The sequence below is a fragment of the Paroedura picta genome, chromosome 3, assembly GCF_049243985.1.
Source record: "Paroedura picta isolate Pp20150507F chromosome 3, Ppicta_v3.0, whole genome shotgun sequence".
NCBI lineage: Eukaryota > Metazoa > Chordata > Lepidosauria > Squamata > Gekkonidae > Paroedura > Paroedura picta.
Genome location: NC_135371.1, coordinates 148,982,796 through 148,996,929, shown reverse-complemented (window position 1 = coordinate 148,996,929; position 14,134 = coordinate 148,982,796). Strand labels below are relative to the sequence as shown.

Here is a 14,134-nt window from a genome sequence, read left to right as displayed (position 1 = left end):
TTTAACTTGCAGGAAGTGACCTCCCCAGTCAAGGTGAACTTGTAATTTCTCTCTTTGTTCACTTTTCTGCAGCTGAATGGATGGTTTGAGGAAAAGATCCTCTTCCTGCTGACTTTCTTGACAGACCAAATAACTCAGTTTATGGTCATTCCGGTGGCTTTCTTCCCTGTGGTGACTAAGTGCTTGTTTGAAGTGCATGGACCTGCACATGTGAGAAGCCAGGCTAGGATGGTGGGGCACTGGGTCAGCACATGGGAGTCGTACGCTGATGTAAAAGAACATATTGGTTAGCTTATCCTAACTGAACGTGGGGCGGGTAGAAATGCTTAACAGACCTCACAAGGCCTAGTTAATTTGCACAGTCTTCGTTTTGCATGCAGAAGTACTCCTCCTTGGCACTCTTCACTTGATGGCGAGATCTTGGTAATGAGCACCTTCAACCTGAGCAGCTACAGAAGGCTTGCAATTATCTGTTCCCAAAACAAGGCAAATGAGTGCAGGGTGTTATCCCAGCTAAAGTGCTTCCTTACTAATTCACATTGTTCACTTGATCGGAATGAGGCTTCCAATTGCTAGTGTGAATTAGCGAGATGCTACTGTTAATCTTATTATGGTGCATTAGTTCCTTGGTGTGAATGGTTTTAAGCGCTGTTTTATTTAATACAGCCAACATCCCAGAGGGGGAAAAACAACCCTCTGTGTTCTGGGTCTGGCTCTGTTCCCTCGTAATTGCCCTGTATGTGAACCTCTGTTCAAAATCTATAACAAAGGCCTGCCAGATTGCCAAGGCTGTAGGATGGCAAATAACTAGGAGTCTAGTTCTAAGCATTATGACACTTTTCTGTGTTCATTGAAGTTAATGGACCTAGAAGGGTGTCAGCCTAGTTAGTGGGGCTGTGTGTGTTCCATGGAGACTCCAAACAAGTCTTCGCTGCCCTTTGCTGGTGGTATAGCCACTGCTCTCCGGGGGAATGACTTGACCAGCCCTGTAGTTGGCGCTTCCTCTTGAGTTGGAGGCTTCCCATTGGGGAAAACAAAGTACAAAGAGCAATTTTAAAAAGAAACTTTCAGATAGCCAATGCAAATGTGTTAAAACGGTTTCCAGAATGCTGCTCTTAACTGAGGACCACCTATGGACTGACTCTGTATAGTGAAGCAGCCCTGTACTGCCTCCAGATGCGCAGTGCCTACAGCGGTACCACATCACCAGAACCTCTGGATTTGCAGTCCACTCTTTGCTCCCCCTGAATTAGAGTAGCCACACAGTGTGCTCTTAACTATGCATAGCTGGTCATGTGAATACAGTAGGGGGATGCTTTTGAGATCACAGATGATCAGAGTAGCACGCATCTTACTAAAATTCCAGGGTAAGGAATGGCAAGTTTCCAGACACGTGTGCCATTATTTCACTGCAATAAAATAAGTGGGATGAGGAAGGGCAGGGAGACGTGCAAATTAGATTGTTCATGCACTGAGAACAACTCTGGCTTTATTTAATCCCCCAACTGTGCAGATCTTCTGGTAAAGGTAAAGGTAAAGGTATCCCCTGTGCAAGCACCGAGTCATGTCTGACCCTTGGGGTGACGCCCTCTAGCATTTTCATGGCAGACTCAATACGGGGTGGTTTGCCAGTGCCTTCCCTAGTCATGACCGTTTACCCCCCAGCAAGCTGGGTACTCATTTTACCGACCTCGGAAGGATGGAAGGCTGAGTCAACCTTGAGCCGGCTGCTGGGATTGAACTCCCAGCCTTATGGGCAAAGCTTTCAGACGGCTGCCTTACCACTCTGCGCCACAAGAGGCTCTGATCTTCTGGTAGGGTAGCCATTTTCAGCATGCCAGCACAATGACATGGTAGAACTGACTATACCGCTAGGCGGGAGTCTTTTTTTTTTTTAATGCTTCCTGTGCTAAAAGCACCCTGCAAATAAAGCATAAGCACATTAGGGATGGTGGTTCTAGAATCTAGCCTAGCTCTTTGCCGCTGATCTAGTTTTCTACTTACAGGGAATCGAGTTCGTGGAACTTTGAAAATGTGATCCCTCTCCTGTAGAGTTACAATCTCTTCTACCGTCTCAGCTGTGTACTACCACATTGCAGCATTACAGTGCAATCCTATGCAGAGTTGACGTCGGTTTAAATTAGTGGGTTTAAATTGCAGCATCTCTGTACAGGATTGTCCTGCTAATCTGCTACTGCTGAAACGAATGTTTTGTGGCATCGTAAATAAAAATGCAATTGGTACATTATAAATTTTTGTGGGCTTGAGTGTAGTTCTCCATAGGCAAGATTTGTGTCTGAGCCTTTAAACCCATTGTTCACAATTACCCCACCCTCACGGACACATTTCTGCTTTATCAGTTACAGGCACTGAATTCTCAGTCTATGAGACTCCTTATACAAAGTGGGCTTGAGCCCTTGAAAACTTGTGCTTCAATAAATGGGTTAGTCCAGAGAGAAGACGAGAATCCTGTAGCACTTGAAAAACTAACACTGTAACAAGTGTTGATATTTAACATTTTTCCTGGTAGGCCCCTTTCTACCATGTTAACACGTTTGGAGTGGCTGAAAAGGATGGCAGCTGTTGGTCTCTATATCTAAAGAAATAATACTCAAGAATAAGTGAAGCCTATTTCCCAAAGGTTTGGTAGTGGAAAAACCCTCAAAGTGTGCTCCTCTAGAAGGTTTCTTGCTTGTTCATGTAAGGTGAAAGGTCAGTTGTGAATACCGTGTTCCGACGGTAACTTGGGTCCTGAGCAGAGCTATGCTAGCAGAGGTGGCCAAACTGTGACTCTCCATATGTCCATGGACTACAAGTCCCATGAGCCCCTGCCAGCATACCAGAGAGAGGCAATTTCCCTTTCTCCCTGCCACTAAAACCGTGCACCTTTAGGCCAGTGGATCCAAAGTACCAGAGTGGGGAGCAAACTGGGAGTCTGCAGCAGGCAAAAATCTCCCCCTTTTTGTGTTCTGTCAGAAGAAGCGGGCCATGCCTATAGAATGACATTTTTCTGCAATTAATTAAAATCTCTGAATTTTACATGGTCTTCTAACCAGTGAAGATGAAGTCCTCAGAGGCATGTTACTGATGGCCCGCAGCACTAACATGGGCAGACAAGTTGGTGTTGACATCAAAACATTCATGTTACCTGCTGTAAGGAGGGACTGGAGATAAGTTTGAATAGCTGATGAGTTGCCCCAGCACTGATCACTCTTAAATGAAATGACAGTGGCAAAATAATTAGACTAGATAACCATGGGAGCTCCTCTCCTGTGAATGTGAGAAATCTTGAACGGAAGAAGATTCCTGTCTGATTTTTGGGAGATATTTCTGAAAAAGTAGCTGTGTAGCCCAGTAACATTTAAGGCTGCTGTGGTGTTGGCATCTGATCACTGTTTCTTTTCCTTTATGCAACCATCACTTGCTCCTTGTCTAACCTGTTTTTAAAAACACCAACCTTCACTTTGCTGCCTGTGTGTGTTTTTAATTAAGCATCTGAGCCCAGTTCACTGGATCATATGTCTGACAAAAGAATTGACAGTATAATTTTCCTCCCTCCCCAACCCACAGGTTGCCATAGGCGATGGTCTGAATTTGAGCCTCTGTGAAGATAGCACCAGTAAGTTCTTGCTCTCTACCCTCCTCCTTGTTCCCTAGAATGAATGCAGTATTTGTGTCTAGTTAAGGGCAATACTTACTCATCTTTAAACTTCAGTTTTTTGGAAGCAGTGTTGATCAGAAGTATACTGTCCAGTATGACACTAGGGGAAAGTGGTTAGTAGGTTTTGCTTCATTCTAAGATTCCAGTGGCCACCTAGAATAATCCAAGTTAGTAAAGAAGGGCAGAGTGATTGTGAAAGTTTCACAATAATTGTATAGCTGAGACACTCAAGAAATACATATGAACGTAAAAATTTGTGAGACCGAGAGAGCAGTCCTAAGTAGGTCTACTCAGAAGTGAGTCTTTTGTTGTTCAGATTTTACTCCCAGGAAAGTGTACTTAGGATTGTAGCCACTTCCAATTGACTGGTGATCCCTGGCTCCAAGGAAGCTCCTCTGTGACCTCAACCAGGGCCAGAGCTTTCTCTGTCCTGGCCCCCACCTGGCGGAATGAGCTCCCAGAAGAGATCAAGGCCCTGCAGGACCTACAAAATGGAGCTCTTCCACCAGGCTGGCTGAAGTTGCCCAAACCGACATCTACTGCCCCCCCTCCCTGAGCTCCTTCCCATGATCTCTGAACTTGACCAACCATGGGATAGTTATATTAATGTTCATCAACCATCCACTCAACCAATGTCACTCCTGTTATTCTGTTACTACTGATACCACTGTCGTTTTATTTGATGTTGTTACTGAGTTATGCTGTACCTATTCCATGTTGTCTTACGTTCTATGTAAACTGCACTAAACCGCAGGGGAGGGCAGTATATTAGATAAATAAATAAATGCCTATCTTCATTTAGAAAGGCTGGATTAAAAATATGCATAAACCTATATGTTAAGATAACATTATGTACCAGAATGCTCTAAGCTGAGCAAATTTGTACTGTGGCTGATAATTCATGTTCCTTGCAAAGAAGTGTAATGTTAATGGAACTGGTTGGTATGATGTTAGATGCCAATCTATCATTTTACTAAGGCACTGGTCCTCGTCAATCAAATATATCGAGTGTGATTTTTCCCCCGTGGGTATCTTTGGTTGGTAGGACTGGTCTAGAGCTCCTTGCCCACCCAAATTAATGAAGATGTCTACCACTGGAAATGTGGTGCTTATCTTCCCTGTCCTTCTCCAGCATATATTTCTATGTTTTAGATCAGTAGTTCTCAACCTGGGGGTCAGGACCTTTTTGGGGGTTGAACGGCCCTTTCACAGGGGGTTGCGGCAGGGCGAGCAACTTGGCCAGGGTAGATTGGGATAGAGAATTCACCTGTCTGGAGCAGTGGAAAAGAGCAAGATCGGCATGGTGGGACATGAGATAGAACTGAACTGAGACCCCAAGAAAAAAACCAATTTATATATGATCATGAACAATGGACCTTCACACCATTGGTCAATTTTGGTTTAATTTCTTTGAAAGAACACTTGCATAATTTTATGGTTGGGGGTCACCACAACATGAAGAACTGTAGTAAAGGGTCGAGGCTTTAGGAAGGTTGAGAACCACTGTTTTAGATGGTTGTGCCCAACCCTACTAGGCATCTCAAAATTTTCAGGTTCATGTACTCATGAAGTCTCTTGTCCAGCATTTTCCCTAGTTAGGTCATCCTTTAACCTTTCGGTATTGCTGATTCAGCACTGGTTGTGTGTTTTATGGAAAACAGCTTCCTTGTACCTCAAACAGTCACAATCCGGGTTGTTGTAAGGATTATGGGTTTTAGTCTGAACAGTGTGCTGTATCTGAAGTTGTTGAGATCACCTTACTTGTAATGATTGCATTTTGTTGTCCACTTGATTTATAGAGATGTAATTGCTATTTTCTGGGATATCTGCATGGGCCTTTCTTGAACCATGATGTGAACTGAACAGTTGAATTTTAAAAAAGAAATGCTAATATGACTCCTTCCTTTCTAGTTGGACTAAACTCCCAGAAAGAAATTGAAGCTCTGAGGTCGGTCTATGCCAAACAAAGCCCAGACTATAAAGCATCCGGCCAGATGGATGCTTCTGCCCCCAAGTCAGTGAAGGTACAGTGGAATTTCTTTCCTAAGGGGTGTTTTCCACATGGAGACAGACATGTGTAATTTCTCTGTTCCTGCTGTTACTGTGCAGTAACAATGAGGCTTTTCCTATTGCAGGTTTCCCCACATTTTTTCTGTCCCAGGAAAAGTGCCACAAGGTTTTTATTTAAGCCACAATTGAATAGCCTTATAGCATCACACCATTATAGCTATCTGCCCATTAGATTATCTGAATTCCCTGTCGTAATTTTTTTAAAGTTTATCTGGCTTTTTCATTGCAGAGATGGTTCACGTTGGTTTGGAGGAAAGAACCAGAGACGGAGAATCCTATTTACCCAATTTCCTTGAAGCCCTTTTCTGTTTCTCACTCTGACACAGCAGCTGCATATTGTCAAATGGGCTTGATATTTAAGAATCCGACAGCCCCCCTTCTGCCCTTCTCCATCATATATTCCTCATTGGTCTAGAAACACAACCTGGCTCACCTAAGAGCTGGCATATGTAGAACGCAGTCCAACTCCACATAAGCAATACAGGGACTACACAGGTTCTCTTAAATGCTAACACTAATTTCACTTGGAAAACAGAGGAAAGATAAAGTTGATTCCATGGGAAACAGGGAGCAGGGAATGATTTCAGGATATAAATAAGCCTAACAGAATTCGATTAAACTGGTTCCCTAGCTCACAGTTCTTTCTAGATCCTGAATTCTGTTGGCCTGACTTGAGCCTGTCCTATGAGGGCTGTCAGTGTTTTATGTTTTGTTATAATCATATCTCCTATCATGGATAGGTGTCTGTGTTCTGACTGGTGCTAAGCCAATTGGTTGATTCCTTTTGGAAATGAACCTATGGCCCTCTCTCTCTGATTTACTGTCTTGTCCCTGCTCTGACTACAGATGCCATCTGTAGACCTAGCCTGATCATGAAAGCTGAAACAGGAAATTCATGAGGACTCAGGTTAGGACTCATGAGAATCGGGTCCTCTGAATTCCCAGCTTTTATTTTAAAATATCCTCTGTTGTGGAAGCATAAAGAAAAAGGCATTTCTATATAAATGAAGGGTTTTAAAAAAAATAAAAGCCGGGTATTCTGAGAACCTGGTAGACAGGTCACTCTACCATTACAAGACAGTATTGATATTCATTTGCTGATTGTTTTAAAAAGCCCACCAATGGAAGGAAACAAAATGGCCACTGTGGGATCAGGCAGGGTCAGGCAAAATGGTGCCTTCGCAGCCAGGACTGGGAAACTCTATACTTTCCCATCCACAGTGGTGCACTGTGGCTTCACTATGATCTTTTCCTCAAAGCATCACAACAAAGCTGTTTTGAGTATGATTGCAGGAAAGACAGGAAGAACCCGGGAGCTGCACAGGAGTGCCATGATATTGTGGGGAAAAATGCAGAGGAAAAAAATCTCACCTCAGTAGGATCCGCCCTGCAGGGAGAGAACATTAGAAAACAGCATGTAGTATAAAAGAAATGTATACTTAGACTGTTGAACAGTGAGTTACATTCACCACCCCACTCCTGAAATCTAACTTTCAAAATTACATGGCAGTGACATTTTTTCATGCTCAATTTTGCTAATTTAAAGTGCAGAAACTTCAGAAAAGGAAAACAAAACCTACTGTGTAACTTCATTTATTAATGCTGTAAAAATAGTTTCTAGGCCCAAGATGGTAGAAACTGTTCTTTTAAAAATATTGGTATAATGATGCGTAAAAGCTTTTGGTTATAGGACGCTGAAGGGAGGGGAGGGGGGGAGACGGATTGTGACTTCTGTTGAAATTTTGCTCTCAGCCTTGTGATGAGCTTGCTTTGAAATCTTGGAAGTAGCCCATTCAGTCACCTCTGCCGCTTCTTTAACTAAAGAGGGTGACCAGCAAATCTAGTGTATGATTATTCAGAGCTCTGTGACAAGTGTTGCAAAATTCATAGGATTATAACTTTTGAGGAAGATTAACCTGTTATGCCTAGTACACCCCAACGATCACTTGAGTCTTTCAGTAGGCAGTGTGAATATGGATATGTTTTTCACTCTCGAGTTCTGCTCTGAACACTCTTCACACCAGCCCAGAGATGTGTTTATAAACTAGCCAATTGTCTTTTCCAGCTTCTGTTTCCTGCTCCTGGTTCCTAATCTCTACTCCTGCCTTCTGCCTCCCTCCTTAATGTGAGCTCAACTCTCAGCTTTCTTGCCTGTTGCCTCTTTTTATGAAACCTTCAGCCTTCCGCCGTAGTTAGCGTTCATAGCATGCCTTTCTATGCCTGTGCTTGCTTGTTCAGGGCAATGTTAATCCAAAGGACCCAAGGCCACAGTTTTCTTAACATTCCCATAGAACAAAACATAGAGCCCCACTTAAGACCTGTGACTTGGATCCTAGTAGCTTCACTGCTCAACTTAACCTGATTTCCCCTCCTTGTTGTGGCTTGTTGTGTCCCCCCCCCCCTCACCCTTCAAAGCAGTTTCTCTGTGTTATGGGTAAAACGTCTTGTTTAAACTGGCAGGATTATGAAGCAGCTTTTGACTCATTGGCAGTCTTCAAGCAAAGGTTGGATACACACTTTTCTTGGATGCTTTAGAACAGGGGTAGTCAACCTGTGGTCCTCCAGATGTCCATGGACTACAATTCCCATGAGCCCCTGCCAGGTCTTGCTGGCAGGGGCTCTTGGGAATTGTAGTCCATGGACATCTGGAGGACCACAGGTTGGCTGCCCCTGCTTTAGAATGCTTTGGGCTGATCCTGCGTTGAGCAGGGGGTTGGACTAGATGGCCTGTATGGCCCCTTCCAACTCTATGATTCTGTGATTCTGATTCTGTGACTCATTAGGCTGATTGGTGCATTACAATATATTGGCTATGGAGATGTGATATGTGGATATTTTTTTCCTTGGCCACCCATCCTATTTGCCAGGCACAACGGTTCAAGGAATTTCATTCCAGGGACTAGATGGCTTGTTGCTTTGGACCTCTGGCACAAGCTTCAGAAACTGTTTCCACATAAGTCTCTTTTAGGAAAGCAGACCTGGAACTGTTCACTCCTGGGCCCATTCTGCACCCATAGGATAATTCACTTTCAATGTGCTTTGGCTGCTGGATTTTCCTGTGCAGAACAGGAAAATCTACTTCTAAAGTACATTGAAAGTGCATTATCTATTGTGTACAGAACAGCATGCCCACTTGTTCCCTGTTCATCCTGTGTGTATATGTGTGTGCACATACTTGTGCTTGCCTGCTCTCTCTCTCTCTTTTGTGTTTTATGTGCTGGTAAAGACACATGCAATTCTTTAGAACATCCGTCTAATCTGGAAGCACCTTCACTGTGTTAAATCAAGCATACTTTTCCTCTTTGGTGTCAAAGGGTGTGTGTGTGTGTGTGTGGGGTGAACAAACCATTCAGCATATTTATATAATAGCCTGTTGAGTGGCTTACCTGCCCATGACTAAAATCCCCCTCCCCTTTCGGAATCCTTGGAGCAGTTCTACATTAAAAAAACAAAAAACAAATTCCTTCTTTTAATCAGGCAATGAATGCTCCAACACCTCTGTACCCATTTGGCATTTTTAAAAAATTGCTGACTAGCATTCTCTTTGCTGCTAAGCATATCCTTTGTTTGTTTGTGGAAAAGCCAGTCTGTTGCAATAGCAGAAGAATCTGGTGTGAGCTCTGTTTGTTGCATCTGTCTTTACCCTTCACCAGCTGCATGTTTTTGATGATCATTCCCCGTTTTAAGTTTTCCTCTTGCATTCACTTTCCCCATCTGCAGGCCTTCTTCAGAGAGACTGAAGATAGGTGCAGATGGTTGCACAGATCAGGGACATGATTTAGATACCTAGTCTGTTGCTCCCTGTTCTATATTGCTGTCTTATTGGTTTAATTTTGGGCCACTTCCTTAGAAGCAGGAGGAGACGGCTGTACAGCTGTTGTGTTGTTACCAGTCTTCATCAATCTGGCTGTTCTAGCATGGCTGCGATGTGGGGTCTGGCATGGGAAGTTGCTGCTGCTGCTTCAAAGCTAAATGGTCTCTATTGAGCTTAAAGGGCAATTTAGCTGGACTGAACTTTCAGGTTTACTTAAACAAAAATACTAAGGAAGGAAAGCACATCTATCTCATACGTTCACTTTATCTCCCTTTTTTCCACCAGAAGTTCCAGCTGCCAGCAAAGGAAACATGTTTTGCATGCAAGAAGACAGTGTACCCAATGGAGCGTCTCTTTGCCAATCAGCAAGTTTACCATATCACCTGCTTCCGCTGTTCTCACTGTAACAGCAGACTCACGTAAGCCTGTGTCATTTAGGAACCAATGGGATAACTCTGAAACAAATGTGGGGAACTGATCTCTATACTTGGCAATGAAATCCAGGGACCGTTTTCTATTCCTTGCAGACTGGAGACACTCATCTAAGTTGAGAGTTGAAAGTGGTTCAGGAGAGGTTTTGCATCCCATGCAATGTGCATACATAATTCTCCTCTGGCTTATTTTTGAACTAAAAAACATTGTTTAGCCAGAGGGGGGGGGGGGGCTTCAATATCTAACCCAAGAACAGAAATCCCTCTTTCAGCCTGACTTCAGTCACAGAAAAACAAAGCTATTGTCTGCCTTCCACTCTGGCCAGTAGTAGAATATGAGAGCAGGTGCTCTGCCCTGTCCTCCCTATTGCAAAGCAGCATGATACAATACTACGGGATTTTACTTATTTATACAGCACACGGCACTCTGCCCACCATGGGGACTCAAAGCACCTGACAATACACACAAAGTATACTTTGCTGTATGTTCTTTTAGTTATGCCAAGCTTTTTTTCTCTGTGTGTGTTTTTCCTTTGTACAGCCTTGGGACATATGCATCTCTTCACGGGAGCATTTACTGCAAGCCTCATTTCAACCAGCTTTTTAAATCCAAGGGCAACTATGAAGAAGGCTTTGGGCTGAAGCCACACAAGGAGCTGTGGGTAAGCAAAACAGAGAATGAAGACTGCCCAGAAAAACCTGCCTCTGTTGGAAGTGGACCAGAAGGTCCTCAAAGTCCCGGGGTAGAGGATGCACCGATTGCAAAAGTTGGAGTTCTGGCAGCCAGCATGGAGGCAAAAGCTGCTGGCATGCCAGAGAAGGAAGAGAGACCAACGGAAACCAAGAAGCTGAAGATTGCCTGGCCACCACCTGCTGAGCAAGGTAATCAAGGCAGTGTCTTGGAAGAAGGTCTCAAAGTGCTGAAGCCCAAGTGGCCCCCAGAGGATGAGATTGCTAAGCCAGAGAATCAGGAAGATGTAGACCAAGACCTTAAGAAATTACGAAGGTCCTCTTCACTGAAAGAACGAAGCCGGCCATTTACGGTGGCAGCCTCTTTTAGAACAATGTCTGTTAAGAGCCATAGAACTGAAAACGGATCTCATTCCAAAATGGAGAGGAGTGCTGTCAGGCGACGGGAGGCACTGGCCAAGGGAATGGTGGTGGAAGACCAGTTGCGTGAGGAAAACAAGAGAGGGAATCTTGAAAACGCCTCCAGTCTAGCAGAGATGGAGGAGGAGGAGGTGGCGGCTAAGGAATTGGATAAGGAGAAGGGGGAAGCAAGAGGAGGAGGAGAAAGCCCGGTTGCAAATGGCCAGCGGGGTGCAGTGATGGACGAGGAGGAGGAAGTAGAAGAAAATGTGGGAAAGCAGTCGGAGCCTGTGGATAAAGCCGCATCCATTCTTACATCTCCTACGCATGCAGACTTCAGTCCCGCAACCACAAAAGATGTATCCCTTAGTCCAAACCGCAAATCCCAAGATGTTGGCTTCTTTGAAGGCGAAGACCTAGAAGATTTGACGGTGGAAGAACAGATCAAGAGGAACAGATACTATGAGGACGAGGAGGAAGAGAGAGAATAAATGGGCTTTACTGGAGAACTCGCAGCAAGGTGCTCGGCCTTAAATTAATGTGTGTGTTTAATGGGAGAGGGGGAGTTCTTTTTTTCCTAAAGTGGCTGCCCTCAGCAGAAATAACAGTGCCACGACTTGACACATAAGGGAACCATAAAGACTTGCTCGGATTTGTGTTGCATAGGAAAGTTCATTGGAAACTTTTAATTATGTAATTAATTTTGTGGAAACGAATTGGGATACATTAAAATCATTGGTGTGGGGATACCTGCTGCCCCTTCAGCTGAGCAAAACTACACTCTTTTAAGAACTCGGTTCAGTATGCTACTCACTTCTTTAATAATTTTATCTGTTTCTGCCTCCAGTTGCTTGAAATTTTTACAGGATCTTGCTATAAACCATGAAACTGAACTGGAAGAAAATTTACTTTTTTTTTGGGGGGGGGGGGGGATAACACCACTATTACCACTAATGAGATTTCAGTGCTTAGGGACCAGGTCTGAAGCGGGGTGTATGTGTGGAGTTTGCTTTAAATGGTGACTGCACTTTAATGTATGTGTAAAGGCACAATGGATAACTGGGATACTTTTAATAGTGAAAACACTGTCTTCTAGATGTCCAGCAACTTTATATCTCAAATATGCAGTTGTCAGAGTGGTTTTAGGGGTATGCGCTTGGCAGCAATCGGGAGAGAAATTTTCTTTGCACTTTGCTCTTTTGCATACAACTTTTGTTGTTGTAAATCAGGACCCGGGTGAATCTGAGCCTCCTGGCTGGCCAGTGTGACAGAGTACCTTTCTCTTGCTTTGATCAGAACCGTGACCTTTTTGATTTCATTAAATAACACTACATTGAGGAACTGTCTGTGTAGAGGGCAAGGCTTCCGCCCACAGCATATTGCTACTTGCATTCCGCATTTTGTTTTCCTGATTCATATTTTCGACTTGAAACTTCTTCTTTGGATGCAAATCCTGAAATTAAGGAAATCCTACACGCGCAGAACTGCCAGATTTTAAGTGTCAGCATGAAAAAAATGACACGTGCAGAACAAACAAAATCTGCCTGATTAAAAAAGACACCATACTGAGATTTTTCTTGGGACTAATTCCTAGCATTGTGTGGTTTTAGAGCTTTTTTCAACTTGACTGCATGTATTTTATAAAATCATAGTATTTTTGAGCTGGGTGAAGGGTTTTTTTCTTCCTCTAGTAGTTTTTAATCTTTTGTAATGTGTTTACTTAAATTAGCTCTAACTATATTTTAGACTTGTAAAATATTCTGCTTTCTTACAATCTTGCTGAGTATGATACATTTTTATTCAATAAAGGCTCTGTCGTTTTTACTGTTGTTGCTTCTTAATACAGGTTTCTTGTTGCAATGACAAAAAGGTGAGAATAGATTCAAGTGGGCAGCTGTGTTGGTCTGAAGCAGCACGACAAAACAAAATCAGAGTCCAGTGGCACCTTTAAGGCCAACAAAGATTTATTCAAGATAGTCTTGCACTTGAAAGCTCACGCCTTGAATAAATCTTTGTTGGTCTTAAAGGTGCCACTGGGCTCTGATGATGTTTTAAAAGGTGAGAATATACTGAAAATAGGTGGGTGTGCAGTTGAATCCAGTAGGCGGCACTCTTGTGCTTGATTCAAATGAGTAGCCATGTTGGTCTGAAGTAGCACAATAAAATCAGAGTCCAGCTAAGACCAACAAAGATTTATTCAAGGTGTGAGCTTTCGAGTGCAAGCATAGGTGTTATCAGACTCTGATATTGTTGTACTCTTGTGCTTGGTATGCCGGTGGTTGGAAGACCAGTGCCCTGCCTGGTACAAAGCAACAGTTCAGTTTTGTAAGAACTACGTAGGTCTGGGTTCCCTGGGCCCAGTTCCTCAAAGACACACAGACAGAAGGGGTGGGGAATGGCATTCTGAGGAAGTAAAAAGCCCAAACGGGTTTGGAATGCTTCTGTAAAGGAAGGGATGCTGTAAAGGAAGGAAAAGTGTCTGCCTCCCCTCCCCAAGCTGTTTTCCTGTGTGGACACAGCACTGGGGTGACTTATGGTTTTGCTGCTCCACATGCTCCAGCACATTTCCCTTAGAGCAGCACCGACAGGGAAATAACCCCCCCCCCATTGTTTCAGCACTGGAAAACAGCTTAAGAAGGGAGGTAGGCACCATTCTTCCTGCAGAGGTATTCTGAAATCGGGCAGGGGCGTTCGTCTTTATTTTTAAAAGCCATTTCCCACAGCTGCAAGGAACCCTCTTAAAAAACCTGAACATGTAGTTTGGCCCTTGGACACAAGTTGAGCAGCCTCACACAATCCGAATGATTCAACTCTGATTTGGACCGCAATCCTAAGCAAATACTGCCATGTGCATTCAGATCAGGATGTGGGTTGCTTGGGACAGGACGTCAAGTTCTCTGAATCAAAGCTACATGCTTATTAAAGTGAGTTGGCCTGTAAAATGCACCAATTAGGACCTACTGGTCCATGTTGTTATTAGTTGCGAAGTCGTGTCCGACCCATCGCGACCCCATGGACAATCCTCCAGGCCTTCCTGTCCACTACCATTCCCCGGAGTCCATTTAAGCT

At 43.7% G+C, this 14,134-nt stretch overlaps 1 protein-coding gene across 3 annotated transcripts in view; it reads left to right on the top strand.

Annotated features, from left to right (window-relative positions):
- LIMA1 (LIM domain and actin binding 1) overlaps positions 1-12,889 on the top strand; it is a 70,954-nt gene extending 58,065 nt beyond the window's left edge. For all 3 annotated transcript variants that reach the window (XM_077328632.1, XM_077328634.1, XM_077328633.1), the window contains exons 8-11: positions 3,571-3,619; positions 5,573-5,685; positions 9,831-9,964; positions 10,518-12,889. In XM_077328632.1, coding sequence (XP_077184747.1) covers positions 3,571-3,619; positions 5,573-5,685; positions 9,831-9,964; positions 10,518-11,556 — 1,335 coding nt within the window. In that variant the 3' untranslated portion in view covers positions 11,557-12,889. The remainder of the gene's footprint in view (positions 1-3,570; positions 3,620-5,572; positions 5,686-9,830; positions 9,965-10,517) is intronic.
- Positions 12,890-14,134: the final 1,245 nt, after the last annotated feature.